Genomic DNA, 23694 nt, shown 5'->3' on the forward strand with positions numbered 1-23694 from the left:
TCTTCCCGTGGCGCCAGGGGAAACAGAGCCTGGGCAGCAGGAGGCCCAGAAGTACACAATGTTTTATTGAAAAAAGTCAGGCCTCAGCTGGCTGGCTCCATTAGGCTTGGCTTGGTGGGGTCCCTGCCCACAGTAGCCTGAGCCAGGTCTTCCAGCAGGCGGGCTGGGTCAGACTCCCTCCCCTCCCTAGTTGCCCTTCCCCTTCTCTCTGATGGTGACATCCAAACAATAAATATTCAATAAATAGCGCTCCTGGCCTGGCTGCCTTCAAACCCCATGTCAGCCCTGACCAGTCTTCTCCAGCCAGAGCAGGCCTCCTGGGGTGCTGGACGGGAAAGTCCCCAAACTTCTCAGGGTCCTGCAGGACCTCATATCCATCTTCACTGCCAGGCCCAGACCCAGTCTCCAAAGAGACCTAGCAAAGCTGGGTCCAGGCATGGGCAAAGCAAGGCTGGCAGGTGGGTGCTGGGAGGGGGTGTTACCCTGAACACCTCCACTCTAGGCCACAAGTGTGCATCGGCTCAGGAATAGATGGTGATGACTTCACGGCCACCACCACGCACCAGCAGCACCCGCTCGAGGCCTTCGGTCAGCACCTCCAGGAACTCCATGTCTAAGGCATCAGGTCAAGGAGGCAGCACCAGCACCACGGGGCACTCAGGGAAGTGGGCCCGTCAGTAAGACGTGGGGTAACCTGGCAACCCCAGGGGCATCCAGCCTGACGGCACGCTGTCCACCTCCCTACTGCCTGCCTCTCCACAGAAGGATACAGTTCTCGTCACCCTCGCTGTTCTTGGGTGGGCCGGGCATGTTCAGTAGAACCAGTCGGGCATCGTGGGAGCGTGTCACAATGACTTCATTGAGCTTCACGGCAGTGTGCATGCGCCGCACATTGGATTGGTCCCTGCAGGGAATGCAGCTGATCATGGGCCCCCCCACAGAGCTTCTCTGCCCCCATCCCACCTCCACCCCCTGGCCCCAAAGTGGCTGGGTCTGCTTTCGCTGCACTCACGGCTTAATATGCACCAGTTCTCGGAAGTTGTCAGGGGCGTGGCTGGGGTCCCAGGGCTCAGCTGCCATATACTTGTCCCGTGTCCACGTCATCTGGATCTTGTCAGCCCCTGCTGCAGACTCATCCTCCTCGTCCGAATACAGGCTTTCCAGCCGCAGGGCTGAATGCCGGTCTTTGACCAGCTGGGCCTGTGGAAAATCAGAGGTAGCCTCAGCAGCATGAGCAAAGGGGGCCTGGCTGACGCACCATGATCAGCCGACCTCAGGGACACGGGCACTGACAGTGGGGCTGGGGTGAGTCATTCTGCTGCCCGCACCTTATGGCGTCTCACAAGGCCTCAGCCAGCCACCCACCCCCGCCCTAAAGCAGGGCCACTGACTTCTCGCTCCCGCTCAGTCTTGGTCAGCCGCATCTGCCGCAGCATCTGAGAGCGCTGTTCCATCATCAGCGTCCGCTCGTACGTATAGGCTGAGATGTCGCTGTTGTGCTGGGGAGACAGTGGGCCATGAGGCCTGGACGGTGGGCAGGGTATCCACAGGGCCAAATGGGGTAGATGGCTCACCATCTCCACCACCTCCACCTCCGCCTCAAGGCGTAGGTGGTACAGGAAGACGGCCAGGTCCTTCTTCATCTGGATGCTGTTGTCGTCCATCTGGGCCACCGTGAAGATGCGCATCCGGCACTTCCTCCAAACCTGTGGCAACAGAGCAGGTGGGTGGTTCAGTCACACCCCACGCCTCCAAGTGCCCAGCGCCTCTACCCCGGGCCCACCCCCTGGCCCACCTTGTGCTGGCGCAGCAGGAAGGGCAAAAGCATAAGCATGCCACCATCATGCACAATCCACCACACGTCGATGTGGCCCTCCAGGTAGCGCTCATGGTTGCTGGGGTAGAAGGCGATGTTCTTGGGCACAAGCAGCGCCAGGTGGGCCGCCGTAGTACAACGAACAGTGTCTGGGGAGGAGGGACACTGCTGACCGCCAGCCTGTGGCCCTCCAGCTTCTGTCCTCACTTGAACCCCAGCCTGTTCCCCGTGGCTGAGCCCAGGCCCTGGCCCCTCACGCACCAATAAAGGTCTTCCAGGCACGTGGGTCCTCGCTCTGTCGCCAGCCATAGGGCCAGCCCAGCACCACCGAGTTATGCCTCATGCCGCCCAGGCCACAAGACTGGATGAGGTGGGCCAGTCCCTCACGCACCTTGTTGGCTACCACCACCTGGCAGAAGCCCTTCACTTTCTCAATCTCCATCATGTTCTTGATTGTCTGTCGGGGACACACCAGGCTCAGAAGACAAGAAGCACACACAGAGGCCATGTTTTCAAGTTGGGACAGCCATACCCACCCTTGCTCCAGCTCTCAGGTGGCAGCAGTGCTGTCAACCTGGCTGGTCAGAATTGGGCCCCTCCCCTACATGCCAGCTGCAGACCGCAGCCTATGGTCCAGCTCAGGTCCCCACCCCCTGCAGCAGGCACCTGCTCAGCAGCCTGGGCCTCGCCGTAGCTCTCCAAGAAGTTTCCCTGGATGACAGAACCAACTATGGTCAGGCCCTTGCCGGCCTTCAGCTGAGAGGCAAAGGTGAGGAGCCGTGGGTACTTCACGTGAAGGTCCTCGTCTAGCTTTAGCAGCACCAGCAGCTGAGGCCTGCGGTGGCCAGATGGGGAGGCAGCCTGAGACCAGGGCCAAAGGTTTCCAGGGAGCCCCTCTTCTTCCCTTCTCAGTTCATAGGCCCCCACAGGTTTGGGGAGCAGAGTCAAGGGCTCAATAAGCAGGATGGCACCCTTGGTACCCCCAGGACAGGAAACATGGACCAGGGAGGGAGAGCCAGCACCTCTTGACCCTCCCACCCTCACAGCACCCCAAGAACCTAGAGTGGCCTTTGCCAGTCTGGGTATGAACTCACCGCCAGTTCTTGGTGTGAGGAGGCCCCTCCTCTAGTCGCAACAGTGCATAGCGGGCAGCACTCAGAGACAGGCCTCGGATCCCATCACCCCATTCCTTCTCAGCCCTACAGAGGCCACCATAAACTGGTGAACCCCTGGTCCCTCCCAGGGAATTCCATCCAGATGTATGTGAGAAAGAGGGGGGCCAGGCCCTGCATCATAGCCCTCCAGCTCCAGCTCCTATGGTGGCTAGCAAAGGATGGCTCAGTTCTCCCCAACCCAACATACACACCACCCCCGACCAGGTGGCAGCCCCTCACTCACCCTTGGTATTCAATGTACTTGTAGATCATGCCCGCAATGAGCATGGCAACCAGGGCGTAGTACCAGGAGGAGACAAACATAAGGGCCAGGCAGAGGCTCATGCCCAGGAAGGACAGTGCCCTAGGCCAGAGAGTAGCGAAGGGCCAGAATCAGGGAAAGAGCAGTAGGGCCCCAGGCCAAGCCCTCCCAGCCCCCTAACCTCTCACCAATAGCAACCGTAACCCAGGAAACTCAAACCCCATCCAGAATAGGGCTCTTGGCTATTGAGGAATAGCTCTTGTGTCAGAGGACTTGGCTCAGGGGTCCAGCTGGCGCTCACCAGTGATAGTACTTGAACCGGGGCCGCCAATTGGGAGTCCTCAGCAGTGTCTGCACAGCACAGGCCAGGTTCACAAACAGGTAACACATCAGAAAGAACCTGCATCACAAGGGGCTGCTTGGTACCGAGGAGCCTCCTTGGCAGCCAGGTACCGGATGTCCCTGCCCTGCATGGGCTCAGCCAGGTCTTCCCAGCCTCACAGCAACCACTTCTAAGCCTAAGGCAGATGTGACTACTGCACAGGTGTCCTCAGAGCTAAGGCTTCGAGGATGGGCAAGTGTTTACAGCCAGAGCAAGGTGGGAAGGGCAGCAGGCAGGGGGAACAGCGAGTGTACAACTGTGAAAAAAGGCGGTGCTGAGGAGTGCTCAGGGTCTGGAGATGGCAGACAACATTCAGGCTCCTGGCCTGGAAACCAGCTGGATGAGGGGCTGTCGTGAATGTGGGGCGGAGCAGGTCGGGAGAAGACGACAAGGCCATTTTGAATACACTGAATTAGAGAGACTTGAGGGATACTATGTGTATATAAAAGACTGAGGCCTGCTGTGTGAACCCTCCAGGAAGACCGCTGAGGAGCAGAGGGCTGAGGGGAGAGGCACCAACTTCTACCCTGAGCTGGCCGGAGAAAAAGGGCAGACAAGAAGGCAAGAGGACTTCCCAGAGACAGAATACCAAGGGGCAGGGACTCCCATGGGGGGGTGTAGTCAGTCCCATCAGGGCTGCCAGGAAGAGCCAATGATAAAGGCTGAGATATACTGTCTGGCTTGGGCAGTGAGGGGTCACCACGCAAGACCACTGTGGCAAGAATAGTTTTAGGTGTGCACTGTGTGGGTGGAGCTGGGCAACAGGAGGCGGAGGCATGTCGTGGGGGACAAGAGATTACTGTGGCCTGACTGTGGCTGGGGGCGCTGCTTTGGGGGAAAGGGAGCCTGTCAGGCCTACAGGCTGAGTGGGGCAGTGAAGGGTAGTCCTTTCATAATAAACAAGCAAGACAGAGCATCGACAGTGCAGCAAAATGTGTATGGCGATGGAGCGGGCCCCAACACTGGCAGAAGAGAACACAGCACCCATAGAGCTCTGCCTCAGAGACCCCCCAGAAATTGCCATGTGCTGATCACTTCCTGCAAGGCACTGGTAGACTCAAATGCCAGTTGATCCTAGAACTTTAAAAACAAACAACTTTGAAAACGGATGGGGCAGTGGTGGCTTCCTTAAGGCGCTAGGGACTGGGTGCTTGCCCTGGGAGGGAGCAGAGGGCTGTTGCCTGCCTGCTCTGGGAGGCTGGACCTGTTGGCCTGTTTAACGCTTCTGCATAAGTGTCCGGCTCGCTCCTGAGTGCAGAGGGAGGATGAGCTCTGCCAGTCAAACATCTTCCCATATAGCCTGACATGTCTCCCAGCTGTACCCTCAACACCAAACAGGGTTACAGGCAGGTGCTGGGGCCCCTGGCTGAGGGGTGCTGAGGGTGCACGGAGCCTTTCCCAAGACCACCCCTCTGCCCTGCCCTGGCCTCCAGCTCACATGGATAGGATGGGGGCCACCATGTCAAGAGAGGCAATAAGGATGCCCAGCTCAGCGATGAGTGCCGTGAGGAGGAGTGCCCATGTTGGTTCACCATTTGCCTTCCCGTGGCCAAATACCTGCATGTACAAGGGTCAGTGCGGTCAGCAAGGGAAGACGCCACTCCCATCACCCCCGAACTCTAAGCCACATCCTGGCCTCCATCATCCCCAAGTCCCTCCTCTGGGGATTAGACGGCACCCATGCCTATGCCAGTAGGTTCCACAAGTTTCTCTGCCCTCTGCCTCTCCAGGCGTCTCTGCTCTGACTGAGCCATAGATAGGCCATGAGGATTCTGGGCCCAAGCAGCTCTGCCAACAGCAGGACAGGGGCAGGGCCAGAACAGCTCAGCAATTCCCCATGATGGCTATGTGGCCCTAGAGTCACTAGGAGCCTCGGCAGGATGTAATGCATCCACGTGCCCTACTATTCTCCCCCAGGGTGAGGGGACGGGAGCACCCAGCCCTGTGGGAGCACAGAATGGCTCACCCGGAGGAAGGGGATGATGTTGTCCTTGGCGATGGCCTGCAACAGGCGTGGTGCCCCTGTGAGGCTCTGCAGACCGGCGCCACAAGTTGAGAAGAAGGAGCCGATGACAATGACCCAGGGCGAAGGCCAGGCCAATGTGCCCACCACCAGGTTCCTGCTCACACCGTCACCGTACCTGCAGGGGCCAGGTTCAGACCACACTCCGTGCAAGGAGCCCCCCAACCCCTGGATGTGAGGAGTCTGGAAGGATGCTATGGTGGGCAGAACTCTGGCTCCTCAGCAGAGAAGGCCAGTGCGCCAGCTCTCATCCTTTCTCCTCATCCCAGCCCTGATCCTGATGTCATCCTTCTCTCAGAAGTAAAAGTCCTGGTGGGACCCGACCCACCTGACGGTACAGACTACCAGTGGCAACCAGCAGCCTGAGGACATGTGGGACCACGTGTGTGAGAGGGGCTGGTGTTAGAGCGGCAAAAGCGGAGTCTACTGCCACAGGAAGGGGCCACGCTCACTCACTTGTCCCGGAGCACCACACCCTCGATGCAGGCGCCAAAGAGAACCACACTGCTGAAGTCTGTGGCTGTGTCAAGGAAAGCGAGGCCTCCACCGCCACTCCACTCAGTCCCCGCACAGGACCCACATGCCCCTTGATCTACCCTTAGCCGGAAGACTCAGCAAGGGCATTTACAGCTGAGAGTTTCACTTTGTGCACACTCCTGGGGTGTGACGTGCGTGAGGGGAAAGATATATATGAGCGTCTGCACGTATGCACATGTGGTATGTCTGTACATGCCAGGTGGTGACCTATATATAGGCAAGCGCCTCCTGCACCCTCCCCCCACCCTCGCCCCCAAGCCTGGGAAAGGATACACACGAGGGAGGTGGTAACAATGGCCAGAATGGTCCCCACTGGGATTGACTTCTGGGCGTCGCGAAGGTCTCCGGAGCGGTTTGAGCCAGCCATAATGCCTCCAAAAACAACAAGACTCCCTCAGGGGCTCCCCAGGAAAGGAGGCATGGCTGAGTGGCTGGGCAAGAGGGGCTCACCTGTCACGGAGGGGAAGAAGATACCGACGAGCACAGTGAAGGAGGTGGCAATGTCAGCCACCACGTACAGGGGCAGGCTCTCCTTCAGGCCAAGGGCATCTGTGGAGGGCAGCCCATGCTTCTCGACCACCTCGCTCTTCTCCAGGTAGGCACTCCATAGGTTCTCTGCGGGGGCATCAGCGTCACCACTGTAGCCCCCCATACTTCCCAGGGGCAGTTTGGGCCAGCGAAGCCAGAGGCTGCAGATGGTGAGAGGCTCTGGGGGCTGGGGGGCAGGGGAACTTCTGCTGGATGGCTGCTCTGGCCACAGGGAAGGAGCCGTCTGGCTAGAAGTCTGACAGGCAAAGGGGGCTGAAGCCAGAGCCTTGCCACTGCCTGCCTCCTACACAGAGGCCCTTTATGGCTCCTGGGAGAACAACCCCAGGCAGCATCAAGGGCTGGTGACTGGGGAAAGAGGGGCTGCCAGAACTATCTGGGGGCTGCTGTAGGCATGGGACAATGGCCAAATAGGCTCTGTTCACCCGAAACCTAGCTGCCAGGAGCCAGGCTGAGAGGACACTGCTGGGCTGGGAAGGCAGCCAGCCCTGCCCCCCATTCCTGAGATGGCCACACAAGGATGGCTCTGTGCTCTACTCTCCTTCCAGGCCCACTCCCTGCCTCCTGCTCAGCTCAAGGGTCAGGAGCGGGAGGACAGGAGGGAGGACGCACCCTGGAGCACACCAGCAGCTGCCCCAGGGATGCCAGGGATCTCGGTCACATTGTTGAGCAGGAAGTAGGGGTCACAGGTGTCAGTGGTAAGGTTGGAGCTGTGGCAGAAGAGGCTCCATAGCTGGGTGGCCACTGTCTCATTATCCACCATGGCCGTCTTGGCACAGATGTCAAACTGGTCCCGGGACAGGGTCCTGTTGCCCAGCATGCACACTCTGTGGAGGAGCGTGGCAGTCTCAGCACCTGCTTAGCTGGAGGCCCTCACCTGTTTCCACCCTGCAGCCTCTGGGACTCAGAGGCCATCTCTTTGGGAGGGATGTCAGTACAATGCCTGGATGTATTCCCAGGTTACTTACGGAAATACGGGAGGGTCAAAGATAGACTTGATGCCCCCAGCATAGATGGACAGGATGGAGATGATCACACAGGCCAGGAAGAGCGAGGCAAATTTATTCACATACTTGACACCAACAAACACCACCAGGGTCATGAAGGTCAGAAAAATGGTCCCATACACTCGCATGTTGTTCAAGGTAGCACTCGATGTGTCATGAGCGCCTGTTGGGTAAAAAATGGCGGCTGGCGGGGCAATGTAGGTCTGAAACAAGAGACAGATAAAGAAGGTTCGATTTTCCCATTTGAGAGTAAATTCTATCATTTTAGTTTTCTTTTTAAAACTGTATCCAGAAAAAGCCAGTCACAAAAGACCACATATTGTATGATTCCATTTATACGAAATGTCCAGAAGAGGTAACTGATTAAAGACAGAAAGCAGGTTATTGGTTTCCTAGGGCTGGGAGGAATAGAGTGACTACTAATGAGTATAGGGTTTCTTCTTGGAGTGAGGAAAATGTTCTAAAATTGATTGTGGTGATTGTTGCACAATTCTGTGAACATACTAAATACCATTACATTTTATGCTTTAAATCGTAGTGAATTGTATGGTAAGTGCATTACCGTGTTTCCCCGAAAATAAGACCCAGCCAGACGATCAGCTCTAATGCGTCTTTTGGAGCAAAAATTAATATAAGATCCGGTATTATATATTCTATTCTATTCTATTACATTACATTATATTATATAAGACCCAGTCTCATATTATAATAAAATAAGACCGGGTCTTACATTAATTTTTGCTCCAAAAGACGCATTAGAGCTGATTGTCCGGCTAGGTCTTATTTTCAGTGAAACACAGTATATCTTAATAACGCTGTTATTTAAAAAGGATTCAGACACAGGAGTCAACCTGAATAGTTAAATAGCCAAAGTAGAACAGTTTGAGCAACAAAATAAATAATGATAGTACTGGCTTATGAGCCAAGAATAAAATAAATATCCAAGAGTCCATACTTATATAAATACATGATTGAATAAAGAAATGGGAAAAGGACAAACTTTCCTTACAGAAGAAATCTAATAATAAATGTAGAAATGTGGGCAATATAAAAATAAAAAACAACAAAAAACTCCCAGAAGGTCTAGGAGCTGGGTGCACGCTCCAGGCAGAGGACCTGGAGGCGGGAATAGCCAGGCAGTTGCTCTGAACATCTATTGTCTGGATCCCCAGGGGTGGGCACCTGTTACCCTGTGCTCCCCCTGGCCCCGCCACTTCTTCTCCCACCAGCTGGGGCAGTTCAGTGGGGAGAGGGAAGCTGAGTCAGAGCCCACATGGGGTTCCCAGAGGCGGCACTGACCTCCAGGCAGGGTGATGCAGCTGCTCCCCCTGATTTCGGGGAAAGGATGAGGTGGATCTGAAGGGCCTCGGATCAGGGGCCTGGGGAGACAGACCTGGCCAGAGCCCACACGTGCCCAGGAAGCAGGCTCTGGTCACCACCAAGATCTGTCACTGAGTTACATGCCACAGTTCCCAGATCACCTGCCAAGGCTGAAATGGGCTGGGTGGATGGAACATCTAGGGCCAAGGTGAAGGCAGCCAGGCCCTTCCTTGCCTGGCCCAAACTGGCAAGGGAAGGGGAGACTGGCCTGAGCAAAGATCTTTCTCTCTAGAGGAGGCCTCCCACATTGTAAGCCCAAGACCCTGGCTGGAGGTGAGGGCAATATGAGTAGTACGCTGGGCCTATGGGAAAGGGACTGTTTGGACAACACCAGAGCTGGCCAGGGCTCAGCCTGACTCACCAACAAGATCTCAATGGCCCCCAAGATGTACATGGCTGCTGCAAATGTTGTTCCCAGGTAGAAGCATAGGCCCACAGCACCTCCAAATTCTGGCCCCAGCGAGCGGGAGATCATGAAATAGGAGCCCCCAGCTAAAACAGAGAACATGTACACAGGTCAAGGCTGATTCTTCTTCAAGGGGGTCTCTTCCATGACAATCCCTCACAACGACCCAGAGGGACAAGGACAGATTTCCCTATTTACAGATGAGCAGGGTTGGGAGATTTGCCCAAGCCTACATGGTTAATAAGTGGCCAGACTGGGGTCAGACCCCACTCCCATCTGACTCCAATGCCCAGCACGGGCCAGTGAAATGACTGCTTTGCTAGGGCAGTTTTAGGTCCGCAGCAGGGCCTAAGTGGCCCACTGCCCACCAACTCCCTGCACTTAGGCTGGTCCCCACAGCCTCCACTGGCTGCGTGCATGTGACCTCAGCACACCTCACTCCTTCCAAGGGCTGTGTCTGTTAGTCTGACTCCTCTAGACCAGGGCAGGGACTGTGTCTGGTCCAGGGCTTTTCCCTAGGGCCCAGCACAGGGCCTGACAGGTGAGTCTCCATGGCTGACCCTCCTGCCCCAAGTCTGCTTCCATCAAAGTCTAATACTCCTGGCAACACTGACAGTCAACACTGGGCTTCAGGGCCAGCGAGGTGCAAGAGATAAGAGTGATCCCATGTTGTTGGTTGAATCTGTTCCTGATTAAACTTCTCTGATGAAAAATCTGGGAATAGGGGTTAAGAAACTTTAAAAAGGTTAATCTGTTTCATACTGTAATCCACCTCCTAATGGACCTGCCAAGGGTATGAACAGAGATCTGTGTGCAAGGCTGTTTACGACAGTAATATTTACAATAGTGAAAAAGTAGAACCCAAGAGTAGGAAAATAATGATGTAAATTAGGTAATACTCTATCAATCCTGCTAAAAACATCAAATAAACTTTTTCCAACATTTGGGAAATAGACACACACACACACACACACACACACACACACATACAGTTTGGGAAAAACAATTATATCAATGCTTTAGCAGACCATGTACCAAAAGGCTAATAGTTATGAATTCAGGATTATGGGCACTTTCAAAACCTTAATTTTCTTTTTAAAAGTGTATCCAGCTGCAGGAAGAGGATCACCCCGAAGATATTCTCTGGCAGGGCAGATACGCCCCCATGAGGGTGCCCATGCTGGGTAAGCATATGCCCCCCCCATTACTTTTATACTAATACTAATAAAGCTGTTATTTAAAAAGAAAAAAAAAAGCATCCAGATCCAGACACAGGAGCCAACCTGTAGTTAAACATCCAAAGTGGAATAGTTTGAGCAACAAAATCAATAATAAAATACTGGATTATGATCCAAAGAATAACATAAAGGAGTCCATCCTGATATAAATACATGGTTGAATTAATAAATAAGCAGGGTCTCTGAAAACCAAGTCCAATCTAATCATCCCTGATGAGAACCCTATGCACTGGCTATTTCGTAATCCATGAGGGGGCCAGACTCCTTGTCTTGGGCCATGAGGTGTGCCCCATCACCTTCTTTGTCAGCCCTGCACCCCTATTTAAAAACAAACGCAGAAAAATAACCCAACAGCAATCTCAAAATCTGTCCAGCAAGGATACTCCTAAGTGATGGTGACTAGCATGGATTCAGGCACTACACTCTCACCAAAGAGCTGCTTTGGTGACGGGGGGGGCAATAATAGTTCCAAGGTATGTCAAGGTAGATTCTGAGCCCATCACCCCCATCAGGCCCGGGGTGGTCCTCACCCACCTGGAACCACTCCATTGGTGGCGATGGCACTCATGGAGATGGCTGTCAGCAAGGTCTGTGGGAAGGCGGTCTAGGTGAGTAACGCAGCTGCGGGGGCAGCCACGGCCCCTCCCCCAGCCAGGATACTCACACAGCAGCAGCAGATAAGCACAATGAGCAGTGCCTGCAGCACCCCGGCCGTACCCACCATCCAGGTCAGCCGCAGGAAGAGGATCACCCCAAAGATATTCTGTAGGCAGGGCAGATACACCCCCATGAGGGTGCCCATGCTGGGTGCCTAGAGAGCAGGAGGGGTGGGGGAAGCACAGAGCATCAGAGGGGTGCAGGTGCACCATGGAAGGCCAGCTCCAGTCATTTAGCAGTCCCCAGGATTCCTACAGAGATCAGGTTGGAGAGGGGCATCCTGAGGGGAGCAGTCCGGGGAGTGCAGGGGTGGGGTGACAACTGGATTCTATGTTGACTTTCATATATGAAGACAGTTTGGGACTGGGAAGGTATACAACCTGACTCTTTTCAAAATGCCATGTGTGAGCTTTAGAATCTCACCTCCCCCTCAAAGTACTGCCCCCTTTCCTTTCTCTCTTCTGTTAAAATTCTGGAAAGAGAAGTCTGTCTTGGATCCGCACCTTCTCATCCAGCAGGCACCACGTCACCAAAGCCAGAATCTAAGACGTTTTCCCTGGCCTCCAATCCCCGACTTCAGTCCAGTGGACACCAAGTCCTGTCCGGTCTGCCTCTCAAGCTGCCCTTAGATCAGCCTGCCTTGTCTCAGCCTTAGTCCCTTGTACCTGGGGCACTACACCTGGGGCAACTGGATGGTGCCCTCCTGTGCCTGTCTACCTCTCCACACTCCAGCCCACTCTGCTGCCCAAGCAGGTCTCTGAAAACCAAGTTTAGTCTCACCATCCCTGCTGAAAACCCTCTGTACCGTCTATCCTGTAATCCCCAGTGTCGGCCAGACTTCTAGGCTTGGGCCATCAGGGGTGCCCCATCACCTTCATTATCAGCTTCATCCCTTGACGATATGGATCCCTCAGAACCTCTGAACCAGGACATGTGCTGGATCCTGCCTGGGAAGGTCAGCCCTGCCTCACCACTTGGCATATTGCTCTTCAGTTAAAACAGGCAGGAGCGGGGCCGGCCCGGTGGCTCAGGCGGTTGAAGCTCCGTGCTCCTAACTCCGAAGGCTGCCGGTTTGATTCCCACATGGGCCAGTGGGCTCTCAACCACAAGGCTGCCGGTTCAACTCCTCAAGCAAGGGATGGTGGGCTGCACCCCCTGCAACTAAGATTGAACACGGCACCTTGAGCTGAGCTGCCGCTGAGCTCCCAGATGGCTCAGTTGGTTGGAGTGCGTCCTCTCAACCATAAGGTTGCCGGTTCGACTCCTGCAAGGGATGGTGGGCTGCGCCCCCTGCAACTAGCAACGGCAACTGGACCTGGAGCTGAGCTGCGCCCTCCACAACTAAGACTGAAAGGACGACAACTTGAAGCTGAACGGCACCCTCCACAACTAATTAAAAGGACAACAACTTGACTTGGAAAAAAGTCCTGGAAATACACACTGTTCCCCAATAAAGTCCTGTTCCCCTTCCTCAATAAAATCTTAAAAAAAAAAAACAGGCAGGAGGCTTCACTGTATAGCCTCTTCCAGGAAGTTCCTCTGGGTTGCCTTAGGTGGAGTTGGCACTTCCTCTTGCATCCCCCCCTTTCCTCACATGGTCACTAGAGGTCATAGTAACTGTTCACTCGAATGTCTCGTTCATATTGGGATAGACATGGATTGTTCGCTGTTGTATCACCATCAGGCCCTGCAGGTACCCAAAAGGTGTGCCTGAGCCCAGTGAGTGGTACCTTGGAAGACGCCTAGGATAATCTGTTGGGAATATCCTGCATAGAGAATAGAGACTCAAGGTTGAAAGGAAGGTGAGGAAGGTCTAAGGGGCACATCCAGGCAGGATTTTTCAACTATCTCAGGGCAGAGTAGGAGCCAGCTAGAGGCCACGGCAGAAGGTGAAACACAGAGGCAGGGCGGGTGCCTTCCTGAAGAACTGAGGCCTTACAAGTGCAGTCACCAGAGCTACAGCAAAGCCTGCTGTCCTGGAGATGGGGTGAGAGAGAGAACTTTGTGGACAGGAACTCTTCTGATGGGTCCAGGCCTGGGGCAGGATCTGTGTGCAGCCTAAGGGACCTCAGAAGAGCCCAAGAAAGAACGAATGGTCCCTCAAACTGTCCTGCATGGTATAAGTGACAGATATACCTCATCTGGGCTCTGTCTGAGCCCTTTTCAGAGGCCCTGGACCACCCACTGGATAGTGGCAGTTCCAAGCTCCACCCCAATTCTAAGCTGAGTCACTCTGGAAAAAGGGCAGTGTGGGAAAGGGCAGGGCCGGAAATGCTTTCTGCATCTCCAAATAACCTCTGGCAGCCTCAGAAGGTCACCAGGCCAGAGCCGGAGTGGCTGCTATGGAGAAGCTGCTTTGGGCCTTGGCATGGTCTGCCTGGAGGCCCACCCTTCCTGCGTTAAGCCTTACTTTTCTGAGGCCCCGCTCAGACCTGCTCTACGTGAGGACCATAGCTTAGTGGCTCCAGTTCCCTAGCTTCCTACTGACGGTGGACTTGACCAGGCACTTCCTTGTTCCATGGAAAAACCACTGGAGCTGGGACACTCCCATATTCTTACTCTCAGGCCAGGTGAGCTGAACAGGTAAGCTACGGCTGGATCCCAGCATCCTCACAGGCTCCTCGGAAGGCTAAGGAAACATGGCCCTTCACCATCCCAGGCTTCCTTCCAACGCTTGTTGAGATGTACACAAGCCTTTCTTAGGGACCTTTTTACTCCCAGCCACCAGCAACTTGGACTTGGCCTGAAGGGACAGGGAAGAGGCACCTACCCAAGGTTCCTACCACCCACTGCGGACAACACTCAGAGGCTGAGACCCTCTCTGCAGAGCTGAACAGCCTGAGGGACTGGGAAGCCTGAGAGAGTCAGGGTTCTCTGCTATCTGTCCAGAAAATGCCAGCAAAACCACAACCAGCAGATCTTGTGTGACCTCAAGATCTCGGCTGGCCCCTCTGGGCTGACTTGCCTCCCTGAGAGGCAAGGTGAGGAATGCACATCAGCCTGGTCTACCCTCTTTCCTTGGCCCACCCAGGAAGGCCCCAAACTCACGAGCAGGTCTGAGGCTGGGGACCCAGCTTATTCCAACCAACAGCTCTTTCTGCCTGCTCTGACATCCAGTAAGAATTCTATAGCCAGTGCCAGACCCAAGCACCCTCCAAATCACAGCTGCTTCCCAAACCTCAAGGAGTCAGGAAGAGGAGAGGGAGGGCTCCTTGGCCCCAGCCCTCAGTTAAACTGAGCCCCCTCACACCAGGGAGCTAAGCAGAGATGTGCACAATCATCCTGAAGAGAGAGGAGGGCCGAAAGGCCAGAGGCCTGGACCGCGACCAGAGAGGGGACCAGGACGGCCCCTGGGGCAGTATGATGGTCCTATCACCTCCCTACCCAGGAGCTCAAGGAACCCAAGGGCTACTGGAGGGGTCTGCCAGTGGAGCCAACACAGTGAGGGGTAGAAGGGTTTGGTTACTTGCACTAGGTCACACAGCCCCAAGGGACAACCACGTTCCTGGTTCCAAAGGCACCTCCCTTAGTCCTCTTAATGGGATGGCAGGGATCTGGCCTTCTACATCGTCGTATCTCACAGCAAATCCACAAACCCATCTCCAAGTGTTACGCATTGATCTTGTCTAGCTGAGCCGTCATAGGCAAGTTACTCAGTTTCCTCCTCTGAAAATGGGGATGATAACAGAAGCTGCCTCACAGCTTTGTTGTGAGATAGCCTGCAAGAACCCAGCTCACTGCTTAGCACTACGGCTCACACACAGGGAGGGCTGAGTAAAGGCAGCTGTTGCTCTCCCTGTCATTTCTGAGGGTATCCCTCGCCCTCTGCCCCCTCTAGCCCTCTGCCCCTGAGGGGGTCCTCCTCAGCCCACCCCTTGAAGCCTCCTTGAAGCCAAGGCAATGAGTGTCCATCCTCCATGCTCACCACACCTGGCATCCACTTCCCCCGGGATGCTTATAACCATGTGGAGAAATCGCCAATTCCATGGTGTTGAGTCTGTCTTCCCAGGGCGGGGCCCCTCTGCTGCCCTTGACTAGCTTACCTTGGCTGCTCTCCGGCGGGTGCCGTCCCCATTTTCAGCCTCCTCGTGCTCCTTGGCACCCTGTGTGAGGTTAGTGTAGCTGACGAGCTTGCCAAGAAGAGAAGATACCTTTGGGCGGATGTCCAGCTCTTCCTGTAAACAGAGCCACAAGGCAGTCTGGCAACGGGCCCAGCCAGCACCTATGTGTAGCCATTGGCCTGGCCTCTGGCCCCTTGCCAAGCCCTGAGGCAGGCCTGGGCCTGAGCCCAGCTCTTGCCTGGGGAAGCCCAAGCCAGCCATCTGGGCAGGTATGGGCGCCACACCCCAGCATGCAGCACTCAAAGGCGCAGCTCCGCAACTGCTCTTCTCTCTGCCCCACCTTAGCTACAGTCATGACCAGCCCATTTGTGAAAACTACCTGCCTCAAGGGAGAGGGCAGGGCAGGGCATAGCTGGCAGACAGGCGAATGGCACACTTCACCTGTTTGTTCTGTGTGGCCACCTCCCAGCTAAGAGTAGGTCTCTGGGACTCACATCTTCCCTCAACAATTCCACAAAAAAGCTACCCCTAGTCACCTCAGGGAACCAAGGAAGTCAAAAGAGGGTTGTCTGGGACAAGTCTCTCTAATTTGCTCAAACCCTGATCTTCCTGGATGATCTCCCAGGCCCCTTTGAATAACCCACCTCAATCTCCAATGTGGGACCCTGGCTCTCTAGCCCATCCTCAGGTAGGGCCGGGACAAGGCTTTTGCTGCAGAAATGTGCTGCTTTTCTAAGTCAGGAGGCCTCCCAGGGACCCAGGGCTCAGGCGCCCCCACCCCCACCCCCACCGGGGTCTAGGATTTCCCTGCTCCTGTGGCTTCCCTAGCACCATGCCTCCACCTGCCTGTTGCCCTTCTAATCCCACGCACAAGGAGAAGCTGGTTTGGAGTGAGAAGTGAAGATGCGGGTCTTTGGGGGGCACATGGCGATTGAAGAACCTATGAGATTTCCATGGGGCAGCTGAATGTGTGGGGTCAGAGTTTAGGGGCCTAAACTGTGCTCTAAATCCAAATCCAACTTCTGAGCTTGAGTCTGAGAAGACTGAAATTCAAGTTCAGAGGCACAAAATTAGGAATGTTTCCAGAGAGGTGTCCACTGAGGTGCAGATGTGGATAAAGGGGGCGTATCCAGGGAGAAGGACCAGGCCTCAGTGAACTTAAGATGGGCAGGGTCGGAAGAACCAACCAGGAAGGACAAGGAAGAGTTCATTGGAGAGGAAAGAATAATAACGGACTGTGAGAAATCCTAGGAGTGGAGGGAAGAAAGGAAAGCCTGAGAGGTGGTCACTTTGCCGAGGATCTGCATGGAAGTCAAAGGCAAATAACCCTAACGGTGGTAATGGGGTGGGGTTGTGAGCGGCCTCTGGGAAAGCAGTTTTAGTTTAAACGGCCAAGGGAACCACGGCCTGACTGCCAGCGGGCCCAGACGGACAAGGGGAGACTGGAGGAGGAGCCGAGACATAAGGAGGCACAATTGTCCAGCCTGCCTGCTTAGCTAAGGCTTGGATCCTGACAGGCCCCTGCCTGCCTGCCACACCTGCAGCCCAGAATTGCTCATCAGCTACCTCAAACAGTGCCAGGTTCCGGTCATAGTATTCATTTCCTCTGGAAGCCTCCAAGGGACAAAGGAAAGGGCTGCTCTCTTTGTGGTTGCCATGTCCTGTGGAGAGAAAGGGACAGAATCCCAGTCAGGGGCTGCCTCCTGAGCCCCCAACCTGCACTGCTCCCCAGCAGGCCGGCCCACAGAACGTCATCTCTGTGGAGCACTGTGGAGGTCAGTGTTACCAGGGTGGGCCAGTCTCCTTGAAGGGTCAGAATTGGCAGAGTGGCCAATAACCAAAACCCAGCACCTCATTTAGCAGAGGGCCACAGACACGCTAGCTCACACACGTGTTAACGCCAAGGGGCGGAGCCTGCTAGGAGGGGCGTGGCCTGAAGTTGGCCTGGCCTCTAACCCCCAATCCTATTTCCTGGCCCATCTGGAATACCCAGTGTGTCAGGCACCGAGGCCTCCGTGTCCTCAGGGCCTGCCCGGGCGCTGCCCTCCAGGTAGATGAAGCCACACAGGGCACCTTTTGCCGCCATCGTCAAAGGCAGCCTGCAAGCTATCCCACCATGCACCGCGCGGGGGCATCCTGGAGGGCAGCTCGGGGCATGCTGGGAAGAGCCACAAGCCGGAAGTTGCCCAAAGAGCGGAAGTGGGTGCAAGAGCTATCTAGGGTCATCTAGGAAAGCCAGGCCAGGTGGGTGTTGAACTGAGCAGGAACTACTGGCAGGAGCTGCTTACTGGCCTCCCTGTCCCCAGATCCCGGCCACTTGCCCAAATTAGGTGCGTGGCCGATACCAGTGTTAACCTACCCCAGAATGGCGAGATAGTGCCTCAGCTCCAAGGAAATCTCGCAGAAAGGAGCCAGATGAACTTTTTTCCTCCCTCCCTCCCTCCCTCCCTCCCTTTTTTAATGCCTGCCTCACTTCTCAAAGCCCGGCTGTTTTTTCTGGCTGCCCAGCATTCACACTCTGCCCTGTTTTCCAAACTTTATCCCTTGTGAGTTTCGGTGGGTGACACTCCCATCTTTTCATCAAGCAGACAGAAAATACCAAGTACTCCTTTTCTAGTCACTGTTTTTATTTGTTTGTTTGTTTTTCCTGCGCCGACAGTCTGGCAGCTGTCAGTGGCTAGAGGCCTCACAGCAAATGGGAAGCTGACATCTTGGTTCAAAGAATCCAGATTGGTGTTGGATGGGATGACTGTGGCAGCAGTGCTGGACTGCCTGGTGTCTGGTGATGGAGGTGGCAACAGAAGTATCATCATGGACCGAGACTAGTGGGGGTGTGCACTGGCTTTGTAAGAGCTACCTGCCAACCTTCTCTGGTTTGGCATTTCTCTTGTTTGTAGGTAAGGATGCATTCGTCATCATCTGATACATCCTCTTGCCATCAGTATGAGACTTCACTTGCCTTCTCTGGAGCCAAGAATCACTCAGTAGGTGCTGCACTGTGAATTCTCTATTACCCAAGGAGATTGACAGGTAAAGTGTGCTGATGACAATTTCTGGGGCAAAGTACGGTCTTCCTTCGTACAGCATGTGAAAGTGGTACATCACCTCAACTAGGAACCTGGACTAGCTAAGTGAGCCAAGCAGCTGACTCCCATGAGCTAAACGACTGTGTGTAGGTCAATGCCAACAGCACAGTTGACAAGGGCAACAGGAGGTCACGCTAGCCCACTGAGCCATGTTAAAGCCTCGTGGGGTCACATTGCTCCTCAGATGCCCTGTGACATCTGCTATGCACTTGATGCTTGTTTGGGATCAGGATAAGGAGCCATAAGAAAAGTCTGAAAACCCAGTAACACCACCCATTACAGTGACGGCCCTGCAGTGAGAAGCCCCTGAAATGTACTCTTGGATTTTTATGACAAAAAAAGTGTCTCCCCTGAATAAATCAGATGCTTCATTTTGTCAGAAGATGGCAGCTATGGAGCTCATAATATTTCCCTTTCTGCCTTGGCTGTCAGGAATCTTCAAGTTAAATTTTTCCTTAGATGCAGTCACCATCTACCTCATCTCAGAGTCCTTGTCCCATTCCTTTGTATGGTTCTGGTCTTTCTGATAGTAACAATCCTTGGGGGAAGTACCAAGGGGTGGAACCTGCCAGGAGGGGCGGGGCATATCTCTTCAGATCTTTTTATGAAGTAAATTGGAAATAAATTATTCTAACCTCATGCATTTCAGCCTGCCCCACCATTGCTGCCATGTCTCTCTGAGGAGACTGCACTGGTATCCAGAAAATGCAGAGCTGGGCACAGAGCAGTTCTCCCAAACTGGCTGTGGATGGTCCTCCAAGACTTAGTGGGTCCCTTGTCCCTTCAGCCATGACTCCAGAAGAGCTCAAAGCCCTTCCAAGCGTTGCCTCTAGTCCTCAGAGTAACCTTGCAGTAGATACCATTTCCCACCTTTTTTTAACAAGGAAAGGAAGGCTCAGAGAGATTCAGAGGCAAGGTTACCCAGTGAGAAGGGCCAAACCTGGGTCCCAGAATCCATTAGAGCCAGGTAGGAGCTGAGCTGCAGGTTCCCTACTCCTATTCTAGGTCCCAGGCCATCCCAGGGTGCACCCTAGGCTTCAGTACAAGCCTTTAACTAGAGAAGAGTGTCTGGGGTTTGCGATTTGGCCAGGGTGCACATACCCAAGGCTCTTGGTGCTCTGATGGTTGGCAGCCTGGCCTGGATTCCTGACCCTCCCTCTCTATGATCCAGGGCAACTTTCTTACCCTCTCTGTGCTGCCTTGATTTCCTCTTCTATGAAGTAGAGATAGTAATATAATACCTACTCTTCTAACTCCCCAGATGCATCAGAAAAGGGACAATCTGGTGCCAGACACCCAGTAGGTATAAGGTCAGCTACCATGGGATTGTGGGAATATGGGGCTCTAAGCAGTGTCTGGGTGTACTGCCCTCAGCTATTCCAAAAATTCCAGTGCAGGTCTGGGCATGCCTGCCAGGCCGAAGCTGCTCAGATACCACCTGAAACCCCCGGTGAACCAGAGCATGGCCTGGGCCTGGGGCACTGCCTGTGAAATGCACGTTATGTGTGTTCCTGGCTCCAGCTGCAGGTGGGTATCCAGGTGACACTCCTGCCTGATTCCTGTGCTCATAGGCATCTGCCAGGGGTACCCCTCTGGAACCTCTACACCCCTTGGAGCAGAGGTGTGGGCCTTGAGAGATTCAGGGACCAGGCTGGAGGTATCCCGTGAGGTGGACCTGAGGTCTTGGTGCCCCCAACCCTTTGCAATTCCCACCAAGAAGGACCATAATCACTCACCAGGATGCAGAGTGTCCCCCATACCGCAAACACAACCAAGGTCTGGCTGAGAAGGAGTAAGAGGAGGAGCGGGGGATAGTGGGAGGAGCTGGCCCAGGCTGGAGAGACCTGGCAAGACTCAGCCAGTGTGACTCCAGGTCCCTCCAATCACCCTGTGAGAGGCCAAGGCGTGGCCAGAGGCTAGGCTCAGCTGTGTCTGCCCACTGGCCCAGGCTGCTCCTAGGGATGCAGTCCAGCCCAGACTTTGGGAGAGAAAGCCTCCCAGGGCTAATGGAGCAGGGATGTTGGCTCCTGCTCTGACCATTGGAACAAGGCTAGGAGCAGGTGAGGGCACCAGAGGTGAGGGCTGAGGAGCTTGCATGAACATGGCTGTCAAGCCTGTAAAATCTCCATGACGTCCAGTAGCCTATGCCACTGGCCTGTGCCAACTCCCCACACAGCAGTCAGATGACACACATATAGGCATCACCCAATCAGGTATGGATCACCTCAGTCATGTCACCATCACAGACAGATCAGAACTAGGTCAAGAGGGCATCACTTCACACACGCCACCAACACACATGTTCCCTGCATATCTCCATCACGGTCAGACAGACACAGGCATTTGGCATCAGTCAGACTATCGTCCTTATCACTGACACCCCTACAGAAAAGTGGCTATGAGAATGTGCTATTCTGACCCCACCTTCACCTTGTGATACCCTACTTACACACTTGCACAGGCACAATTACACATGCATATGCCACTACACATACACATGCAGGTTTTCAGCACTCCAAGAGTGGGCCCTGGCAAGGACAGCCACCTGGATGGAGAAAGGGGGGTGGGAAGAAGCAGGCACCTGAGAGAAGGGACGAGGAGCTTACTTCTAGGCCCAGTTCTAACACCTATGCTAACAGTTAGGGCACTGGAGGCTCCAATCCTGGGTTTGAATCTCCTGGGCAAATTATACAATAGCTTCCTGTCTCAGTTCACTCCTTCCTAAGTGTGAGTAATAGGACCTATCTCATGGGGGAAATTGGGAGGATTAAGCAAGTTAATTCACATAAAGCCCTTAGACAAGCCTGGTTCCGTGGTAGTGCTCCCCAGATGCCCATGGTACCTAAACAGATCTCAGCAGAGATCCACACAAGTGCACTCATAGACCCCCTCAGGCAGGCACACCCTTCTCTCCTGCCAGCCCGAGCGCAGGGAGGCACAAGGATGGGGGAGGGGAGGGGATTCTCAGGGGCAGAGGCGCAAATGGGTCGGCGAGACGAGAAGAGGCTGGAGGCGGTTCACAGAAGGTAAAGGGGCTGGGGATCTGGGATGCGGCTGTGCTCCCGGCGGGAAGCGCCAGAGATGGGAGTTTGCTGCTATTCACGCGTCCGGCGGCCCCACTGGCCTGGCCTCCTTCGTCGGCCACGTCTGCAGCCCCCGCCCGTGGCCCGCAAGGGAGGAGCTGGAGCTGGGAGGGCGGCCCGACTGCGGGCGCCGGGGCCCGGAAAGATCGTGTCTGCGCACGCGGGGCGAGGGAGTGGTGGCGGCGGCTCAGGCTAAGAAAAGTTGGGCCCGCATCGACGTGTGCACGCACGGGCCAGGTGTCTGTGAGCGTGGACCCCGCGTGGCCGGCTTCCCTGTCCCCGCCAAGGCCCCCTCCAGGCGCGCCCTCACCGTCTGAGTCTTCCCGCTCGGCGCGCTCCCCGTAGTCCACCCAACTGAGCCCCTCGAGGTTGTCATAGTCGCCGCGCCGCGGTCCGTCCACCGGCACCACGGTGAAGTGAGGCATCGCACGCACCGCTGCCCCAGCCACTGGCCCGGCTGTCTCCGCTGTCCCGGGCCGGCGCGCCCCGCCCGCCCGCATTCCTCCCCGCTGCGCTCACTTCCTCCGTTCGTCCCCCGGGCCGCCCCTCGGAGGCGGGGAGCAGGAGGGACTCGGGCCGGCTCCTCCCCGAGGGGGCTTCGGAGGAGTGAAGCCCCTCTGGAGGGAGTACTATTAGCGGCTCCAAACCCTGGGGAGGGCCACATTCCCGTGTGACTTTGGGTGAGGGGCCACCCTCTGTGCCCCAGATGCGGTACTTGTATAATGAGGAAATGCGCTTCCACCTCTTGCGGTGCAGTGGCTCTGTGCTCTGTGCCTAGTAAATGCGACATTTGGGACGGAGAAGGGTCAGCAGGGCCCGGGCCAGGACCACAGAGGCCCTCCCACTCCTGCCCAAGGCCTCCCTCTATTCCTCGGTACCCTCTCGTTTCCATCATCTGTGTCTCCCACCTCTCCTCTGCGTTCCTAGAAACCCAGTCCCAGTGAAGGTCCCTCCTTTCCCCTCGCTGCAGTCTGTCCCTGGTGGAGGTGCTGTGGATTCCGGCCTCTCCCCAGAGGCTGTTGCCTCCAGGGTGGGAAGGACGGACGTCCCTCTCGCCCCGCCCTGTTGCCCCTTTGGTTACACCCGATTCTTTAACCAACTTCTTTCTTCTTAATTTTATCTTTTACTGTCTCCACCTCCTGGGGTTCCTTTACCCAAATCGTTTAGTTGTTTGCTCTTAACATTTCTTTCACTTTCTACTTCAGTGCTTCAGATAACTTAGCCAGTTGGCTTTACTTTAACATCTTAATCTTTCTAGACTGTCTTTTCAGCTGTTTGTTTATCAGAACACCCAAGAGCCCATTTACTTGTCTATCTCCATTTTTCTCTCTTTTGTGGCTCACAGGGCTTTAGAACATCAGAATCAGTGGTATCTTCCCAAACAACCCAGACAGTACCTTCTCCCAGCCTCCAGCTCTGCGGTGGAATCAGGAATCAGTCACTGGGCCTTGCAGGAGGACCTTTGAGCTGACCAGCATTCTGGCCTCTACTCCAGTCATCCCAGCCAAGGCCTGTCCACCTGACCTCCTGTCCTTCACACCACCATTAGTTGCCCACAGAAGCAGCCTTCCAAATGTACTCCCTGCTCTCTCCCCCTGCTCGTGGTAGGGCCACCTCTTTTGAAGAGAAAGCCCAAGCTCTTCTTTTGGCGCACAAGGCCCTGCTCCATCTGGCACCTCCAACCTCTCCAGCTGCGCTTCTCCCCATCCTCCTCCCAGCCTCAACCCTTTTGGCCTCTTTCACTTCCTCAAACTCAGGGGAATTTCTGTAAATCACCTGCTGTTCACTCTGACAGAATGCCTTTTGACCTTCTACCCCTACCCTTACTTACCAGTCTCCTCTGTACGGAGAAAGTCTCAGCTTGGAGCACCACCTCCTCCCCAGAAGACTTCTCTGACACACACCCTGCTACCCCACCTTACCCTCCCCTGGATTGGGTTCCCCTGGGGCCCTTTCCTGGCATAGTACCCACTGTAGGGAGAAATGCGTTGATGAGATCTTTTACTAATGTTTTTTTGTGCCCCCTGGATTGTGGACTTTACAAGGACAAGACCCT

The 23694-nt window shown here is 55.0% G+C and overlaps 1 protein-coding gene across 2 annotated transcripts; it reads right to left on the reverse strand.

The window, feature by feature from the left end:
- Nucleotides 1-12: 12 nt before the first annotated feature.
- SLC12A4 (solute carrier family 12 member 4) lies at nt 13-22149 on the reverse strand. 2 transcript variants are annotated; one of them, XM_081030708.1, is made up of 24 exons: nt 21949-22149; nt 17036-17130; nt 15452-15583; nt 11416-11562; nt 11286-11340; nt 9469-9599; nt 7689-7930; nt 7333-7547; nt 6625-6789; nt 6448-6546; nt 6094-6151; nt 5581-5755; nt 5053-5171; nt 3534-3632; nt 3215-3334; nt 2911-3015; nt 2483-2651; nt 2078-2273; nt 1796-1965; nt 1575-1706; nt 1392-1499; nt 1013-1200; nt 771-904; nt 13-613 (listed from the first exon to the last, which is right to left on the reverse strand). In XM_081030708.1, exons 1-24 carry the CDS (start codon nt 22136-22138, stop codon nt 522-524), a joined length of 3336 nt encoding a protein of 1111 aa, XP_080886834.1. In that variant the 5' UTR covers nt 22139-22149; the 3' UTR covers nt 13-521. The 2 variants fall into 2 exon arrangements, with proteins under 2 accessions (XP_080886834.1, XP_080886835.1); XM_081030709.1 differs by lacking the exon at nt 21949-22149 and adding an exon at nt 20292-20376.
- Nucleotides 22150-23694: the final 1545 nt, after the last annotated feature.

Source organism: Rhinolophus hipposideros, assembly GCF_964194185.1.
Source record: "Rhinolophus hipposideros genome assembly, chromosome: 21".
Taxonomy (NCBI): domain Eukaryota; kingdom Metazoa; phylum Chordata; class Mammalia; order Chiroptera; family Rhinolophidae; genus Rhinolophus; species Rhinolophus hipposideros.

Excerpts from the sequence above, each read along its gene's own strand:
- SLC12A4 (XM_081030708.1), bottom strand. The coding sequence starts at position 22,138 with ATGCGGGCGGGCGGGGCGCGCCGGCCCGGGACAGCGGAGACAGCCGGG. Across the intron at positions 15,584-17,035 it reads GGAACCTGGCACTGTTTGAG|GAAGAGCTGGACATCCGCCC; the intron begins GTAGCTGATGAG and ends CTCTGTTTACAG. Across the intron at positions 905-1,012 it reads GAACTGGTGCATATTAAGCC|GGACCAATCCAATGTGCGGC; the intron begins GTGAGTGCAGCG and ends CATTCCCTGCAG.